Source organism: Mycosarcoma maydis, chromosome 3 (assembly GCF_000328475.2).
Source record: "Mycosarcoma maydis chromosome 3, whole genome shotgun sequence".
NCBI lineage: Eukaryota > Fungi > Basidiomycota > Ustilaginomycetes > Ustilaginales > Mycosarcoma > Mycosarcoma maydis.
In genome coordinates this window covers 1,456,408-1,472,411 of record NC_026480.1, presented here as the reverse complement: position 1 = coordinate 1,472,411, position 16,004 = coordinate 1,456,408, and the positions used below count along the sequence as shown (strand labels likewise).

Below are 16,004 nucleotides of genomic sequence, written 5' to 3'. Positions count from 1 at the left end.
AGGTCCCGAGTGTCTTTTCTGCGACCACTCTACGCTGTCGTGCTCGTCATGCCTGCTGACCAAGGTGTGTAACACTGATCGCAGTCATGACCGACACTACCCCCGAGTCTTCATCAAATCCCAATGGCAAACGCAAGCTCTATGTCGCATGCAAAGCTTGCCGCTTTCGAAAGGTCAAGTGCGATCGTGAATTCCGTCTCGAGCAAGGGTTCTCGGCATGCACCAACTGCGAGAACGTGTCGATGGAATGCATTCTCAATGTGAGTCCACCCAAGAAACGTATGGGCAAACGCATGAAGTTGCTGCGAGAGCAGAACGAGCAAAAGCACGACGCTTTTGATCCTGCATCCATCGAATCTTCGTCATCGTCCTCGTCATCTTCAGGCCCGAAACGTGCTACCGATATACCCAATTTCACCGGCGATGCTTCCCGCGTACCATACCCACACACCGCACCTTTTACCAACTCGCTCGGCAGCTCGCTCGGTATGTCACCCGGCTTCTCTAGCCTGCTTCAAGCAGTATCGCAGGAACAGACAGCTTCTTCAAGAGAAACTTCTTCATCCTTTGCTACCACATATGACGCTGCCGCCGGACCATCAAATGGTATCGGGATGGCTCCATACGTCGAGGCCGTACAACCTCACAGCTCCATCATCCAAAATGGCATGTTTGCAACTTTGGGATCTAACTTTGCAGATGCATTTCCCTTCTCAAACGGCAACACATCCGCCACAAACCAGCGTCGTACCAGTCATCAGATAGCAGGCGCCACTGTCCATTCCATCGAATCCGAATCGCCCCAAACTTCGGGAATCACGCCTAAATCAAATGCAGCTGCCTCTGATCAATCTTCGCCTGATGTCATCGCGTCTAACGCCGCCTTTCTTAGCAGCGTCGTTACCGAAGGAAGCTCTGCTCGAGCACATGCACTAAGACGGCGTAATCCGTTCGACAAGCCATCTCCAAGCGATGGCGCAAGTCAGGTCGGCTTTGTTGGCGGCCTTCTCGGCATCGCCTCACTGGACAAACACATGCTCGACGTGTGCGTCAAGTCTTACTTTGAGAGCCTGGGCCAGTGCATTGGGTTCATTCGTCCAGAATGGTTCTGGCCGAGATACAACGCCTTCTTCTCGCGATACAGTGGCTTCTTTGTCGATGTTGCAACAAATCCAGACGACCGACCGCTTTCCGAGCTGCTGTTGATCGCCGTTGCCTGTCGTGGCGCCGGTGCAAGCCAGTTTGCTAATCGCTTCGAGCTGCAGAAGGATCTTGCCCAACATTACTCTAGACTCATCAAGGACCGCGAGCGTCTGGTGCGCGACGGCTTTGATGCCTTGGAATCTGTGATCCTCATGGTTGAGCACGCAGATGGGACGCCCAAACCGTTGTCAGACGCCATGTCGATCCAAGGCGTGTTCGACATTGAGGTCTTGTCACATGAAGGCCTGATACGACTTATGAAGAAGCTCGAGCTGCAGCTTGAAAAGCCATTTGGAGTTCGACTCGAGGGACGCGATTTGATACGACAGAGGATTTTATTTTGGACCATCTACGTCTACGATGCAATTCGGTCTGAAGCCGGACGTACGGTACCACTCATCCTTGACGACGACATCAGCTTGGTGCGTTCATTTCCGGCTAATGTCGGCGATCCCATGCGTATCGCATTTCGCGATTACTTTGTCGACTTGGCCAAAATCTGCCGCAAAGTTTCGTATAAAATTCAAAGTCCACGCGCACAAGGGTTTGGGATCGAACCTGGCCATGTCATCGAGGTCCTGGACGATCTGAAAGCTTGGCACGACAGACTCAGTCCCCTGTTCGCTTGGGATTGGAACGACATGCTGCACATCACGGGACCTTCCGATCCCGAAGACCAGACCCGACGCACCTTTCTCATGTTCCTCTTCCTCGGCCAGTGGATCACGTTGGACTACGCAGTCGAGGAGATCAAATATTCAGATACTTGCGATCCCGTGCTCAAAGAAGAGGCAAATCGACGGCTTGAGCGCGAAGTAGACGCGACACTAGATCGACAGGTGCTCATTTGCGATCATGGAACGCTGTTTGGCCTCATCCGTCTGCATCCTGGCATGATGCAGTCTTGGACCATCACGTGGGCCATGTGGTGCATCAAGCGGATGCATGCCATCATCGCGATAGAAGGCGAGGGAAGATTGGCGAGTGCAAAAGCGGACCAGGAATTCCAGCGATACCAATCGTCAGTGCTATGCTTTATCAATGCTACCGCCAGCTGCGACACTGTACAGCACACAGCCACCACCGTGCAGGACCTCATGAATGCGCTTAGGAGGGTCACTGATGCGAGAAAGTCGGTGAGGCTAAGATTCGATAGCGTTTGATTGCGATCAAGGGCTGCGGCGATATCAGTTTCAGAAAGTACGGGCAACGGTACACAGCAAAGCTAGATGATCGTCCACGCTGTGCGTGTGCAAAGCGTGCCATGTTCGTGGTATTTTTTCATGTGTGTGAGATCGCGTTAGAGGTTATGTTTCAGAATTCAGCCATCATTTTTGAATTCACGAAATTCGTGATTTCGCGAATTGAGGTTCGGCTACCTTAGGTGTTTCAATACAACTTTTTATTTATTAATAATCGTGAATAGTTGCGACACGGCTCAACTTTGTATTACATATTTTCGGTTGCGACTCACAACTCTTCTGTTCGTGGTTCTGTTTCCTAGGGCCTTCAGGTACGTTTGAAGGGAAGCTTGAATTAAGAAAGGAAAGGGGGGAATGCGGACTCCTTCTATATATACCCTACATATCTGACTGTGTTCTGCTGAGGGCCTGAAAGGCGCCCCTAAGTACAAAGGGAAGTGGTGATGATGATCAAAGGGAAGTGATGATATTTTGACAAAAAGGCCAAAGGGGTACATAAGGGAATTTCGACGCGTGCTCAGACGAGCCGTCTGGAACAGTTCCACGTTCCACGTTCTACGTTCCTGGCTTGGTTTGTGTTACATTCACGATTCGTGATTCACGATTTGCAATTTGAGCTGTCATGGCTTTGGTTGGCTGATCTGTCTTCTCAAAGTAAATCACAGAATATTTCTTCGCACAGACTTGACTTTCCTTTGGCTCGCTCAATCAAAAACTCGAACTCGGGTCACATGCTTTTTAGCAGCTGCAAAAGCTCGCTGATCAGTCATGAGTCGCAGAGGGACTGTCGGTATTGGTTTCCGCCCCGCGAAGCAACCCGACGTGTGACGAATCGTGAATCGACATTTGAGTGGAATGCGCGGGCCACTCTGATTCGTTGACCGCTTCTTCTCGCCCCTTTGTTCTTCTTCTCCTTCTTGCTCCACCATCATCTCATCCACAAGTTTGGTTTTCATTCATTCTGTTCCTTCCTTTCGAGCCTTTTGTTCCAGCATAGTCTCAAGTACGTGCATCCTCTCGATCGACAACAAAGCATCGAAAATCGCAGCATCGTCCTCTAGCCATCATGTCGTTCGCAACAGCATCAGCAGCCACCGCAGCATCATCTCCTGCCAATTCAGGTCTTCCGTCCGCCAATGGCGCTGCAGCTGCTCTTAACGCAGGTACACCTACTTCGACCTCCGTGCCCGCCCTCAAGAGTGCCATCGTTCGCAGCGTGCTGAGCGGTGACACCATCGTTATTCGCCCCAAGGGCGTTAACATTCCAGGCAAGGAAGAGACCGTCCATATTGCCGGCATTGCAGCTCCCCGCCTTGGCTCGCGCGACCGCGAAGATGATCCTCAAGCTTTCCCCTCCCGCGAGTATCTCCGTCTGCTCACTGTAGGTCGTGAGATTCGCTACCGCATCGAGTACACCGTTCCCGCGCCTGCAGCTGTCCCCGGTAGCACCGTCGCCCAACCGCGTCAGTTTGCGCACGTGTTCCTGCCTCCTAAAGCGCCTGGATTGCCAGACACTAACGTTGCCCATGAGATCCTCGCCGCTGGCTGGGCCAAGGTTCACGACTCGGTAGCTCGCCGAAACGAAGAGGCCGATGACGGAAGCTGGAAGCAGAAGCTGCGAAGTGTTCAGGACGAGGCAGCAGCGGCCGGTGTTGGTCTCTGGGGTCCCGACGATCTCCTCAAGGTTGACCACTCGATGCCGGAGGACACGGCCGCATTCCTCGCCGAATGGAAGGGCAAGCCCATCGAATCGATCGTTGAACAGGTTCGTGATGGTAGCATGCTCCGCGTGCGTTTACTCCTCTCGTCGACGCACCAGCAGATGATCAACCTAAGCTTGGCTGGCATCAAGGCGCCCCGCGTCACTGGCGGCGGTGGAGCTAGTCCCACTGACGCTAGTGAGCCGTTCGGTGAAGAGGCCAAGTTCTTTGTTGAGAGCCGTTTGCTGCAGCGTAACATCAAAGTCACTCTACTTTCGGTACCACAGCCTGTTGCAGCTCCCACGCCCTTTGCCAGTACAGCGACGGCCGCTCCTGCTCCAGCGCAGCCCTCTGCCAGCGTCCTAATCGGACTCGCGATTCATCCGGTGGGTGACATTGCACAGTTCCTGCTCGCTGCCGGTCTCGCTCGATGCGTCGATTGGCACGCAGGTATGCTCGCATCGTATGGTGGCATGGAAAAGTACCGACAATCCGAGCGAGCAGCAAAAGAGAAACGTCTGAACCTCTGGCAATCCTACTCGGCCCCTGTCTCTTCGTCTTCGACCTTGGCGAGTCAGCCCGTCGCTGCTCGCACCTTTGACGCAGTCGTATCACGCATCATCTCGGGCGACACGATCCAGGTGCGCAAGACGGATGCCGATGGCAAGCTCGGTCCCGAAAAGCGAATCCAATTTTCCTCTTTGCGTCAGCCACAGGCCAAAGACGCCAAGCAGGCTGGCTACGCAGCCGAAGCGCGCGAGTTCTTGCGAAAGCGACTCGTTGGCAAGACGGTTTCGGTGCAGATGGATTACATCAAGCCCAAAGAGGGTGTTTTCGAAGAGCGAGAGTATGCCACCGTCAAGCAAGGCAACAAGGATGCCGACATTGGGCTGCTTCTGATTTCGCGAGGTCTCGCTACCGTTCAAAGGCATCGCCGCGACGATGAGGATCGCTCGCCGGACTTTGACCGTCTCATGGAAGCGGAGGCCAAGGCCATCACTGAAGGCAAGGGTATCCACTCTGGTAAAGAGCTCCCAGCACCGCGCATGGGCGATGCATCCGAGACCGCCTCCAAGGCCAATACGTTCCTCCCTGGTCTCAAGCGTGCGGGCCGAGTGACTGCTATTGTGGACTTTGTTGCATCGGCATCTCGCTTCAAGCTCATCGTCCCTCGTGAAAACGTTCGACTCACCTTCGTGCTTGCAGGCATCCGTGCCCCCAAAACGGCGCGAAACGCCTCCGACAAGGACGAGCCGTTCGGCCGAGAGGGACTTGAGTTTTCCACCGTGCATGCTCTGCAGCGTGACGTCGAGATCGAGGTGTTTAGCACAGACAAGGTGGGTGGATTCATCGGTGCGCTCTACCTGAACAAGAACGACAATCTTGCTGTCTCACTCGTCGAGAGCGGTCTGGCTACCGTTCATGGGTACAGCGCCGAGGCGACGCCGTTCTACAAATCGTTGCTGGATGCCGAGGAGAGGGCCAAGTCGGGGAAGCTGGGCTTGTGGCACGACTACGATGCTGCTGCCGAAGAGGCCGAGTATGCTGAAGCGGATGAAGTGCGAGAACGAGAAGGTGTCTCGAGCGGTGCTGGTGCGGCTCGTGGTGTAGGCGGTGCTGCTTGGGGGGCCACAGGTGCTGGTGCGGCACCTGCGCCGGCTAGGACCGAGTACGTTGACTGCATCATCTCGGACGTGCGTGGGTCTTCTGGCCTCGACGATCCGTTCAGCTTCAGTCTGCAAGTGCTCAACGACCGGATTCTTGAACTGGAAACGCTCATGGAAGAATTCTCGCTTCACCACAAGTCTCCCACGGCTGCTGGCCCGGCCAGTTTTATGCCAAGGGCAGGTGATCTCGTCTCGGCCAAGTTCAGCCAGGACGGTGCATGGTACCGAGCCATAATCCGCAAAGTCTCTCCGGGCCTCAAGGAGGCGCAGGTATCGTTCATCGACTACGGTAACAAGGAGAGTGTCAAATTCAAGGACCTCCGCCCCCTCGACGCTGCACGATTTGGTCGCACACGCCTACCTGCGCAGGCGCGCGATGCTCGTCTGTCGTTCATTCGACTTTACGATGGCAAGCAAATTGAGTACGTCGAAGAAGCGCTCGACAGGTTCCGCGCCATTGCGGCTGAAGGTCGGAAATTGATCGCCAACATCGATTACACCGAGCCAGGAACCAACATTATCCATGTCAGCTTGTACGATCCCGAAAGCCCGAGTATAGGTCAGAGCCCCGAACTGGGTTGCATCAACTATGAGCTGGTGAAAGAGGGGTACGCACTGTTGGACGAAAAGGTGAGGTACTGGAAGAGCTATCCGTTGATGACCAAGGCGCTGGTCAACGGTTTGGACGAGGCCAAGAGCAGGCATAGGGGTTGCTTCGAGTACGGTGACCCGACGGAGGACTAGTGGCAAAGCATGTAGCGTTGAGCATAGCTTCAATCAGTATAGACAAGAGACACATCTGTTGCGTATGGAGAGGTTTCGAAAGCATGCGTAAAATACAGACTAGGGTGTTTGAGTTCGGCATTGCGCTGTTAGACAGCAAGAGTGAGAGAGAAAAGGGAATGCTCGAGAGGTTCGAGGTGGGTTGAGAGTCTACCATCGGCGGTAAGGCAAGAATTTGCCATTGAGCGTGATCTTGACCCTATCCTCGTTGGAGCTGCCCTTTACTTTTTCGACATGGCCTTCAAAGTCGATAGCTGACATGATGCCGTCACCGAACTGAGGGTGTTGTCAGAGAGAAGAGAAAAACGGTTACAGTCAGCGAGATTCGTGCTTTACCAGTGGCAGAGGGGGCTCAACGTGCCTTTTCGTGGATCATGTGTTTCAACGGGTAGCCATAGACGACAAGAACTTCGTACAGACGATACAACACTGGGTCTTGGGGTGGGAATTCGCCGAGGCCACGGTGCGGGAAGAAGTCCGGACCAAACGCTTCGTCCAGGTACCTCTGTTGCAGATTGAGCGCGGCACTGAGCTTGACAATGTCCGCCTGGTCCGGTTTGGCCTGGCCATAGAAAATCGCCGCGACGTACCACTCGTCGCGGTCCATCTCGGCGGCGATATCGGCAAACGTCATTTTGGACCTGACTTTGGCATCGTGCAAATAGGAAAAGATGGAAGGAAGCGTGGACAGAATCTTGGGTCTCTGGATGTTGGATGACGACATGTTTCAAGCACCCAAGTGAAATGGATTGAGAAAAGGCAGGAACAGAGTTTCGAGTTTCGAGTCGATGGAGATGTGCTTGCTTGGTGGATAGTTGCGAGTTCGAGCTAAGATGATGTTGAAGATGGACGGATGAGGTTGAGGTAGGAGCAGCTTGTCATGTGTCGCGGACGTGTGGCCGCGCCGCGAGCTCTTATCTCTCCAGACACTCCTCATACACGATGGTCCAAGCGTCCGTCCACCTAACTTGCCGGTGTGGCTCGAGCAAGGACCCTGCTCCACCCCGCACTATCATCCAAACTGACTCGTGACTGTGACTGACAGAATAAAAGTAATTCGTAATTGCCGAAATCACCGTCGAAAAGTCGTGAGTCTGCTCAGTTCTCCACATCTGCACGGAGCACAGTCGTGGGTCAGCGTGTTTAAGATTCGTGATTGTCTCGACTATTCATGATTGTAGCCTTGACTCGTTGAACTCCAAGGCGAGACAGATACCAACAAACTTTCGCTTCTGGATCACAGTCACGAGTGTCATCCTACCCCGTCAGCGATGAAGAAATGTATAGGAAATGCACTAACTTCGTTCATGATTGCGATGGGCGTATTACTTTTCGTTTCTCCTATAGTCAGTGCGGGGCAATCAACAACCAGCCTTTCATCTTTCTACTCATCCTAGAGTAGCTCGGCGACAATTTCATTCGGCTTCAAACTGACATGCCTCGCTGCCAATTCTTGACAGCTCATATGAGCCCGTGAGATGATAGCGAGAGGAGTCGTTTGTGTTGATGGCGTCTGCTATCGGTTCGCCTGTCCCACCTCCTACCTCCCACCTGGGCTTTGAACTTCGGACTGCTTTTCATTTCGGAAATGTGGACGATGAATTACTATGATGGCCCCATTGAGGAGCTTGGGGCTTGATCGAAAGACGAACAACGCCCGAGTGGGACGGGTTGATCACGCTCTCATACCTCATATCGGAGTCCAGCCGTTTCATGCCCCACACCGTCTGATTGGACAGCTTCAGCATTCTACCAAGCATAAAGAGCATTACGTCGGTTCAGCCCACCAAAATCCCAGCAAAGCTTCACACCCCCTAAATGCAGTGTTGCTTCTGCTCAGAGCACATCGAGAGAAAGTATGCAGGCTTCACCACTGATCAAGCACACAAAGCGGCTTTAGGATATATTGGGGCGATGTGCAACGACTACACCAACATTTCCCCATTCTGTCACCTCTTTATCGCTGGTTCACATCGAACATCGCCAAGCATGTTTTCATGTTCGCGACTGAGGGTGTTCGTTTTTCTCCTGACCGTATTTGCAACTGCTGCTTGGCCATATCCTTTTGGCGATAAGCCAGATGGTGCGGATGATGCAAGGCGAGGCAAAGAGTCACTTATCTCGGGATCTCCCTTCGCCCATCCATCTTTGCAACAGTACGAATTTGACCCAGACTTTTTGAGACTTCTTTTGTCCAACATCGAGGCAGAAGCTACGAGTCATCATCATCATGTATTGCAAAACGTCATACAATATCATGGTTGGCAGCCTTTCCATGCAGACGATCAAGTATCGGCTTGGTGGCATCATGCAAACCAACCCACAATTCCTTCTCAGCCGGACAAACATGTCTTTCGATCTTTCCAGCCAGATCAGCGAGATCAGGGTCAAGCGGGTAGCAGTCGGGTTAAGGAGAGCGTTCCTGAAACGCAAAGTCTCTTATCAAATCTGGAGCCTGCTCCCAAACGCCAGAGAACAATGCAACGCGTGGCCGAGGCCTTTCGCCATTTCAACACCAACGGCAGGCTCGAGGACGTACAAGCGCTCAAGAGCATAATACAGCGTCCTCAGATAGACGTGGCAGCGGCAAGCCAGGCACAAGCCCCAACCAAAAGTTTTCAAGCTGCTTTTTCAAGCCCAATCCAAGATGATCTAGGTCGGACATTTCATCGTGGCCCTCCCACTACGAACGATGTCGACACTTCTGCAGACAGGCCCGAGACACACACAACCGCCGAGAGGTCTCATAAATCTCCGCACTCTATGGGTGAGCATTACAGTCGTGGTAACACCCCGAGGCCACCCGAGATGGACGAACTGAGAAACCTTCCGGTGTCCACACCTCCTCTGCAAAGATCTCGAGATCTCCGTCATTTCTACCAACGTATCGATGACCCCACCATCCGCGAACTCATCAACAGCCAAATATTTGCGGGCAAGCTAGTTTGGATCGACAAGAAGACCGTGCCTCCCAAGAAGGTCGCGGGTACCAACAAGCTAGCGCTTCATCCTAGTCGTATTCTTCCGCTGAAAAACTTGCCCGAGATCCACCTTCCTGATGGCCACGGAACCATAAGAGATGTCAGGGTTACTCTGCATGGTGGCAGGCTTAAGCATCGGGTTCCTTGGCCAGAAGGTCACCCACTAATTGGACAGAACTTTTACGCATTCTGGGGTATTCCAGAAGTAGAGGACCACCAGAATCTTGGGCATATACATGACTACGGAATCGCTTACCTGCCACCGCAACACCGTGCCGAAGTCAACAGCAACTTGAGAGCCTTACGCAAGGAGATCGCTGACAAAGCAAGGGAAGCAACTCGTCTGCATGCCTAGCCTGATCTCGCAGCCACAACAACCCATGCGATCCCATTGCTCGACTCGATTCGGTTCTCTTGTCGCAATATACTCTTCAAGCTATGCAAGTGAAGCTGCATTCATGATCACCTTCGTTCTCAGGCCATTTTCTTGGTTTTCGTTTCCGTGTGAACAAGCCAAGGCCACTTTTAGCTGTGCCTCAACGACACATCATGGAGGTGAGCATTGTGTTGAGCTAGACCTCTTAACATGAAGCGGTCGTGAGCAGCTGACTACGGCACTGCAGCCGCTTGATCGTCATTCTTGGCCAGGACAGAGGTGAACAAATAACTCACATCAGCATTTGCTGCAAATCAGTCTTGGGTCAACACGAATGTTCGCTGATCATACGCGGTTATTGGCGACAACCCGTTTTACATGAACATTTGAGCGCTGCAGAGCGTTTTTTAAGCCTGCAAGAATTCTGACATCTGACGCCGATCATCACGCATTCCTGATTAGCAGTGGAACTCGAGGGTCGGCCGGATGACGTGCCATCTTCGCACGAACCAATCAGAGCGGCACCGCCTCAGGGCATACCTTGGATAGCAGGGATATCTTCAACGAGCGGCTCCCAATCCTTCTTGTTCTTGGTGAAAATCTGCGCGGTAGGACCAAGAATGTCCTTACCCCAACCATCGGATCGGGCAAAAACACCCATTTTGATGATGGCGTTACCGGCGCTGGAAGCTGAGACACTTTGGATAGGCGTACCGCACTCGCCGCAGAAGCGTCGGGAGAGGACGTTGCCGCTGTCGCCTTTGTCCTCGACTGCAAGTACGTAGATGCGGAGAGAGCAAATAGATGAGACAGAGGATGGTGTCAGGTAAGCAAAGGATTGGTCAGAAGACTAGGTGATGTAGATGGAACAAAGACTTACAGGATTTGGTCTCACCCGTGAGTTCCAGGTGCTCTTCGGGCACAAATGAAACCAGAGAGTACACTGTAAGTGGACACAAACATGGCGAGCAAAGGATCAAAGTGAGCGTCAGCTTTGCCCTTTCCGTTTCGATTCTCACCTGCGCACTTCGGCCTGGAACTTACTAGATCCAGCAGTGGTCTGACAGTGGCTATTGAAGGAGCAGTGTAGAACAGGGAAAAGGGGACTCGCATTCAGTGTCAACAGTTAGCTCCTCGATCATTGCGTCTACAGTCCAAGTCTACGCGGCAAGACGTACGTGCATCGACAAATCACTGGCTTGAGCGGCAATCCACCGTCCTTGACGGTGACTTTGATTTTCCCGCAGAGACAGGATCCGTTGAGAGTCATGTTTTTCGCTTAGTACAAGGGCAAGATTTGGTATATGATGGTGAGGCAAGAGGAAGTGGCGGTGGCACATGCCAGTTTAAGTACCTGTCGTCATTCACGATTGCGAGGTGATGTCGCGTGACACCCCCGCATCGACCCCACATGCACGATTCTTTGTCACGAGGGTGTCACATTCGAGCTTCTTTCCCACACATTACAATCACGATTGAAATATAATTTTGCATATATATGTACGCGTGTTAGCACAGTGTGATATAAGACGTGGGAGAGGCTTAGTGGTTTGGCGTGAGATTGCAACGTATCTTCTTTAGAACGGCGCCCTATAGAACATCTTGAGGTCGTGGGTTCGATTCCCACCTTCCACTTTTTTCCACTTTTTTCCAGCTTAAGGTATTTATTAATATTGCTCACCCTTTTTGCCGAAGACCTCCACCTCAAAGCGAGATGACAAGAGCTGAGATTTTCCAAACAAGCGCAGCTGCTGTGTGAAAATGCCAAAACAAACGCGAAGCTAAGTTAGGTGGGCAAGCGTGCTGCACGGGAAATCTCGAATCGTGAATGTTGATTCTTGATTAGCCAGTCATACAGGGGAGAAAATCGTGCGTGTCTGGAAGACCTCCCTTGCGACTTGCACAGGCAACCACAATATTCATAAATGGAGAGGCTCTCTCTACGCTCACAGAGGGGCCCGCGTGGAAGAAATTGCAAGCGTCGCTCATAGACTCTGTACTCTTCTTCTGTTTGGTTTGGGGTTCGGAGTCTTGCTTGTTGCGCTTGAAGCAAGATCTGGGCTCGTTCTGATGTGACAATGACAGCTCGGAGATAGATTATGAAGGGAAGGATGAGCGATCGTGAAAGGAGTCAAAGCGGCGTTTCGAGGGGAAAACAGCGTGTAAGTTATGTCCAATTATTTAAAAGGTGGGGCAATGAAGCCCACATCGTTTAGCGAGAAAGGTTGTTTGGCTGCAGCCAAGTGCATTTGAACTTCGATGTATCGCAGCAAAATCGGCGTCGGTGTGATACGCCTGTACTCTTCTAACTTAAGTTAGTGTACATTATGCACGATTCCTCCCCATCTTGCTCTCCGCGCGTCTGCCCTTGTACGAACGCTCGTAAAATTTGGCCCGCATTTTCGTCGCGCAGGGCATCGTCAGCGCACTGTACAACAGCTTGATCATCCATGGTTGCAAAATTCCCCTTTCGCCCGTCCGCCGTTGACAAGTGAAGGGCCTGTCAAAGCAATGCGTTTCTTGTTCCACACTCCGCTCGCGATTCGTACCTTCTCTTTCCTTCCTGATCGCTTCCAACACCCTGTCATTGTCATCTTGCCGTCGCTATCATCGCTTTCCACTCTCATCGCTCCTTGTCTCCACTTGTTCACATCTTGCTGTCTTTCGAACCAACCACTAACCGCTGAAATTGCGTATCGACTTCGACCTCTGCCATTCCGTCTTCTCCCTGACCCGAGAAACGCCTTGCGGCTGGTCTCATCGAGTAACCGCCTTTGGTTTTAACAACATCAAACGACTTCTTTGACGGTGTCTCATACCAATCCATCCTTTCAGCCATCCTACCGTACTCATTACACACGGGTAACACAGGCAAACATCACTTTAGGCACACACACGCTAGCACAGACCCATTCTTGTTGCCGTTACCCGCACATTTTCTTTCTCTTGAGAAATCTCGTTGATCACAATATCAGCTGGCTGCTGCATCTCATATCTCATCACCCACGTTGTACCTCGGTAATCGTTTTCTTCATCGAGGCTCCCCACACCGTACACACCATGCGATCCTTGCAACTCACCTTTTTCGCGGCGTTGGTCATCGCATCCACGCTCACCACAGCTCAGCTGGTGGATTCGGTTGCACAACCGTTTGAGCGATCGCTTCAAGATGCCAACATTCTTACCGAACGATCTCTGCTCGAAGCGCGACAAGCTTCCAATGCCACCTCAACCACCTCCGCTGCCGAGCCCTCCGGAAGCGCAGCGGTAGGTGGAGAAGCCACGATCACCGAAGAGGCGTGCAGCATGACCAATCACCTCTCGCAAAACCAACAGGCATCGTGGGGTAACGGCTTTATCAACACTTGCTGTAGCTTCAACAACGGCGTCCAATGTTGGTACCGCAAACAGGACACGGTCTCGGCGCAACAAGAATGCGAGATCCCAGGTTGTGCCGATCTGCTGAATGAAGATAGGTCAAAGTGGGTCGGATTCGTGCCATTGAATTCCACCAATGGCGAGGGCAAGTATGGAAATTTCTTCTTGAGTTTGGGCATGCTCAGTGCGGGTGGTGCCATGGTTCCAATGATGGGCGTCGTGGCGACCGTGGCGCTCGCCGTGTCGGCGATGATCACCTTGTAATGCGAAACCCGCAAGACGCGGATCACCTTGGACCGCTCAAAGTTTGGGCTATGGACTATACTCGCACACTCTTTTCCTCGTCTCACCGAACAAGCATTGTCATTCGTGTGGCACTTCTATGCTTGTTCTTCTCTGTATCGATACTGCTTTTTGTTTTGTTTTGTTTCCTCTTCACGGATTTTTCTGTTGGTACTTCTTTGTTTGCTCGGATTGCAATGAAAACTGCTGTTTTGACCCAACGTGTGGCAGGCATACAAGTTGTCGTATAGATGCGAGATTTGAAAGGTGTCGATGCTCGAAGCAGGAGATCAGAATGAATCGGCATCACTCTGTTCCGAGGCACTTTCAACGTCGATAAACTCGCCATCACTGCCGCGTTCCCTCTGCAGTCCGCCACCATTGGATTGTTTCGGTTTATTCTCGTTGCCTGCTAGGCCGTTGCTGCCATGATGAGAGGAAGTGTGAGTGACTCTTGTGATGTGAAGATCATCGTCTTGGTCGTCATCGTCATCGTCATCCTCTTCGTCTTCATCGTCGTCGTCGTCGTCGTCGTCTTCATCTTCGGCATCTTCGTCGTCTTCGTTATCGACTTCGTGATCGTCGCCTTCGGAAGCTGCGTGAGCGCTATGACGATTCGAAAGATGAGAATCCGAGTCATCCGAGTCGTCGGCCACAACAAATGCTTTGGGTTTCGGTGTGGATGCAGAGGGTGTAGTGCGGAGAGGGATCTTGATTTTGGTGCCGCTCGACGGTGGACGCGCTGAAGCGGCAGCTCCGACAGCAAGTGCAACATCGTCGTCGTCATCATCCTCGGATATTTCGCCTTCCTCTCCATTCGAATCTCTATCCGGCGCACCGTGATAGCGCCGGCTCGCATTGTCACCTTGGTCATTGTCGTCATCGATAAGCTTTTCGCGTTTCTTGCTGTTGTTCACACTCTCCGCCGCCTTGGACGCAGTGTTAATGTTGTTAGGATTGAGTGGCGATCCACTGATGACAGTCGAGTTGCTCAACCCGGACGGTGCAAACGTCTGCGATGAATACGAGCGGTTCATCCCGGTGGCTACGCTGTCGGCAGGCGGTGGAGTGGGCGAGCTTGTTTTGAGGCGTTTGTTCATTCTTGCGTTGGCTAGTGTGCTCGCTGCCAGCGGACTATTGGCTCGTTTGTTACCATTCTTAGCGAGGGAAGAGTTGCCATTCTTGCGTTTGGCAAAACTGTCATCGTCCAGATCACTGCTATACCTGGGTGTACCCGCTGCGCTGTGCCGATTCGAGCTGGCCAAGACGCTGCTTGTGGCCTTGGCATTTCTGGCAGCGCCCTTTCGACCGCCTTTACTTCCTACGCCCATGCATTTTGCCAAGTGGGTAGCATATCGATTTGAGCTGACCTGTCGCGAACAGATGAGGCATTCAAACAGCGGATTGTTCGAGTAATAGTCTGGCTTGTGCGATGTGGTTGGCGTCGAGCCTGGTACTGGCGTTCCTGGGCGTGACGAGATGCATGAGTCGGGGCCGACAGTGAGAGTTGGGTTGGAGCTGGATGGTTCTGCAGCAGGATTGTGTGCTTGACAGCGGAGTCCGCAAATATGACAGATGGACCGAGCGCGTTTGATCTTGGCGTGTGTGTGGATGGCAGTGTCAAGCACAATCTCGCGCAGGAACGACTCGAGAAACTTGGCAGCCAGGAGCGCTTTTGGATCGTTCGACATGGCGACGTCGCTCAGTTCCCGCAGCCGGAGAACGGACGTAAAACTACGGCGGCGATGTTGTTGCTGCTTTGCGGTAATGAGGAGGACATCCTTGTGCGAGGATGAGAAAGTAAGTTTCCAAACCAAAATCACGAACCGTCAGTCGTTGGACCCGTCCGTTCACGGTTGTACAGACCGAGAAAGCGGTTCTGTGTCTACAACTGGTCACGCCTAAAATCACGAATCACGAATCACGAATCACGAATCGTGAATGTGGAGTCGCGCGAGTTTGCCAGTGATAAATCAGAGTAACGATCTGTCAACGTGCGATGTAACACCTTTACCTTCTTCCCCAAGCACGAATCACGAATCGTGAATCGTGAATCGTAAATATGCTCCCAAGTCCGTGGCCCCGCTCAAACCAAAAACACACACACGCACACACACACATCAAACCGAGCATATTCACGATGGTGACTGTCCCGCAAAGCACAGCAAGACCACCGTCAGCTTCGACGAGTCGGTAATGCGCTTTGATGCGGTGATGATAGCCGTTGCAAGGACCAAGAGTGCATCAAAGGGCACGGTGCGACACGGTGAATTGTCCGCTTGTGGTAGCGTGGCATTAGAGGTTGCGTTGTGGAAACAGGTCGGTTGGTCCATACGCTCCAGAAGGCATGAGCGGAATGGAAAACATGGAACGACCGACCGCTGACGTCGCTCTTTGTCCTACCAAGAAAAACCTTAATTCGCTCGAATCGT

At 52.4% G+C, this 16,004-nt stretch overlaps 7 protein-coding genes and 1 non-coding gene across 8 annotated transcripts; 5 read left to right on the top strand and 3 right to left on the bottom strand.

Annotated features, from left to right (window-relative positions):
• Positions 1-86: 86 nt before the first annotated feature.
• On the top strand, positions 87-2,366 carry UMAG_11379 (uncharacterized protein; the record flags this gene model as incomplete). Its single annotated transcript, XM_011389736.1, has 1 exon — positions 87-2,366. One exon carries the CDS (start codon positions 87-89, stop codon positions 2,364-2,366), a length of 2,280 nt encoding a protein of 759 aa, XP_011388038.1.
• A 1,105-nt stretch (positions 2,367-3,471) lies between these two features.
• On the top strand, positions 3,472-6,516 carry UMAG_01974 (uncharacterized protein; the record flags this gene model as incomplete). Its single annotated transcript, XM_011389587.1, has 1 exon — positions 3,472-6,516. One exon carries the CDS (start codon positions 3,472-3,474, stop codon positions 6,514-6,516), a length of 3,045 nt encoding a protein of 1,014 aa, XP_011387889.1.
• Positions 6,517-6,705: 189 nt separating this feature from the next.
• On the bottom strand, positions 6,706-7,279 carry UMAG_11378 (putative Cyanate hydratase; the record flags this gene model as incomplete). Its single annotated transcript, XM_011389735.1, has 2 exons — positions 6,706-6,831; positions 6,917-7,279. 2 exons carry the CDS (start codon positions 7,277-7,279, stop codon positions 6,706-6,708), a joined length of 489 nt encoding a protein of 162 aa, XP_011388037.1.
• A 1,265-nt stretch (positions 7,280-8,544) lies between these two features.
• On the top strand, positions 8,545-9,891 carry UMAG_11377 (Effector family protein Eff1-2; the record flags this gene model as incomplete). The annotated part of the gene is made up of 1 exon (XM_011389734.1): positions 8,545-9,891. The coding sequence occupies one exon, from the start codon at positions 8,545-8,547 to the stop codon at positions 9,889-9,891; it is 1,347 nt and encodes a 448-aa protein (XP_011388036.1).
• A 550-nt stretch (positions 9,892-10,441) lies between these two features.
• On the bottom strand, positions 10,442-11,182 carry UMAG_01971 (uncharacterized protein; the record flags this gene model as incomplete). The annotated part of the gene is made up of 4 exons (XM_011389586.1): positions 10,442-10,683; positions 10,793-10,855; positions 10,957-10,982; positions 11,091-11,182. The coding sequence occupies 4 exons, from the start codon at positions 11,180-11,182 to the stop codon at positions 10,442-10,444; spliced, it is 423 nt and encodes a 140-aa protein (XP_011387888.1).
• Positions 11,183-11,443: 261 nt separating this feature from the next.
• Positions 11,444-11,547, top strand: UMAG_16029. Its single transcript has 2 exons — positions 11,444-11,479; positions 11,512-11,547. It is a non-coding gene; the product is annotated as a tRNA-Cys (tRNA).
• A 1,425-nt stretch (positions 11,548-12,972) lies between these two features.
• Positions 12,973-13,554, top strand: UMAG_01970 (uncharacterized protein; the record flags this gene model as incomplete). The annotated part of the gene is made up of 1 exon (XM_011389585.1): positions 12,973-13,554. The coding sequence occupies one exon, from the start codon at positions 12,973-12,975 to the stop codon at positions 13,552-13,554; it is 582 nt and encodes a 193-aa protein (XP_011387887.1).
• A 308-nt stretch (positions 13,555-13,862) lies between these two features.
• On the bottom strand, positions 13,863-15,263 carry UMAG_01969 (uncharacterized protein; the record flags this gene model as incomplete). The annotated part of the gene is made up of 1 exon (XM_011389584.1): positions 13,863-15,263. The coding sequence occupies one exon, from the start codon at positions 15,261-15,263 to the stop codon at positions 13,863-13,865; it is 1,401 nt and encodes a 466-aa protein (XP_011387886.1).
• Between the last annotated feature and the right edge of the window lie 741 nt (positions 15,264-16,004).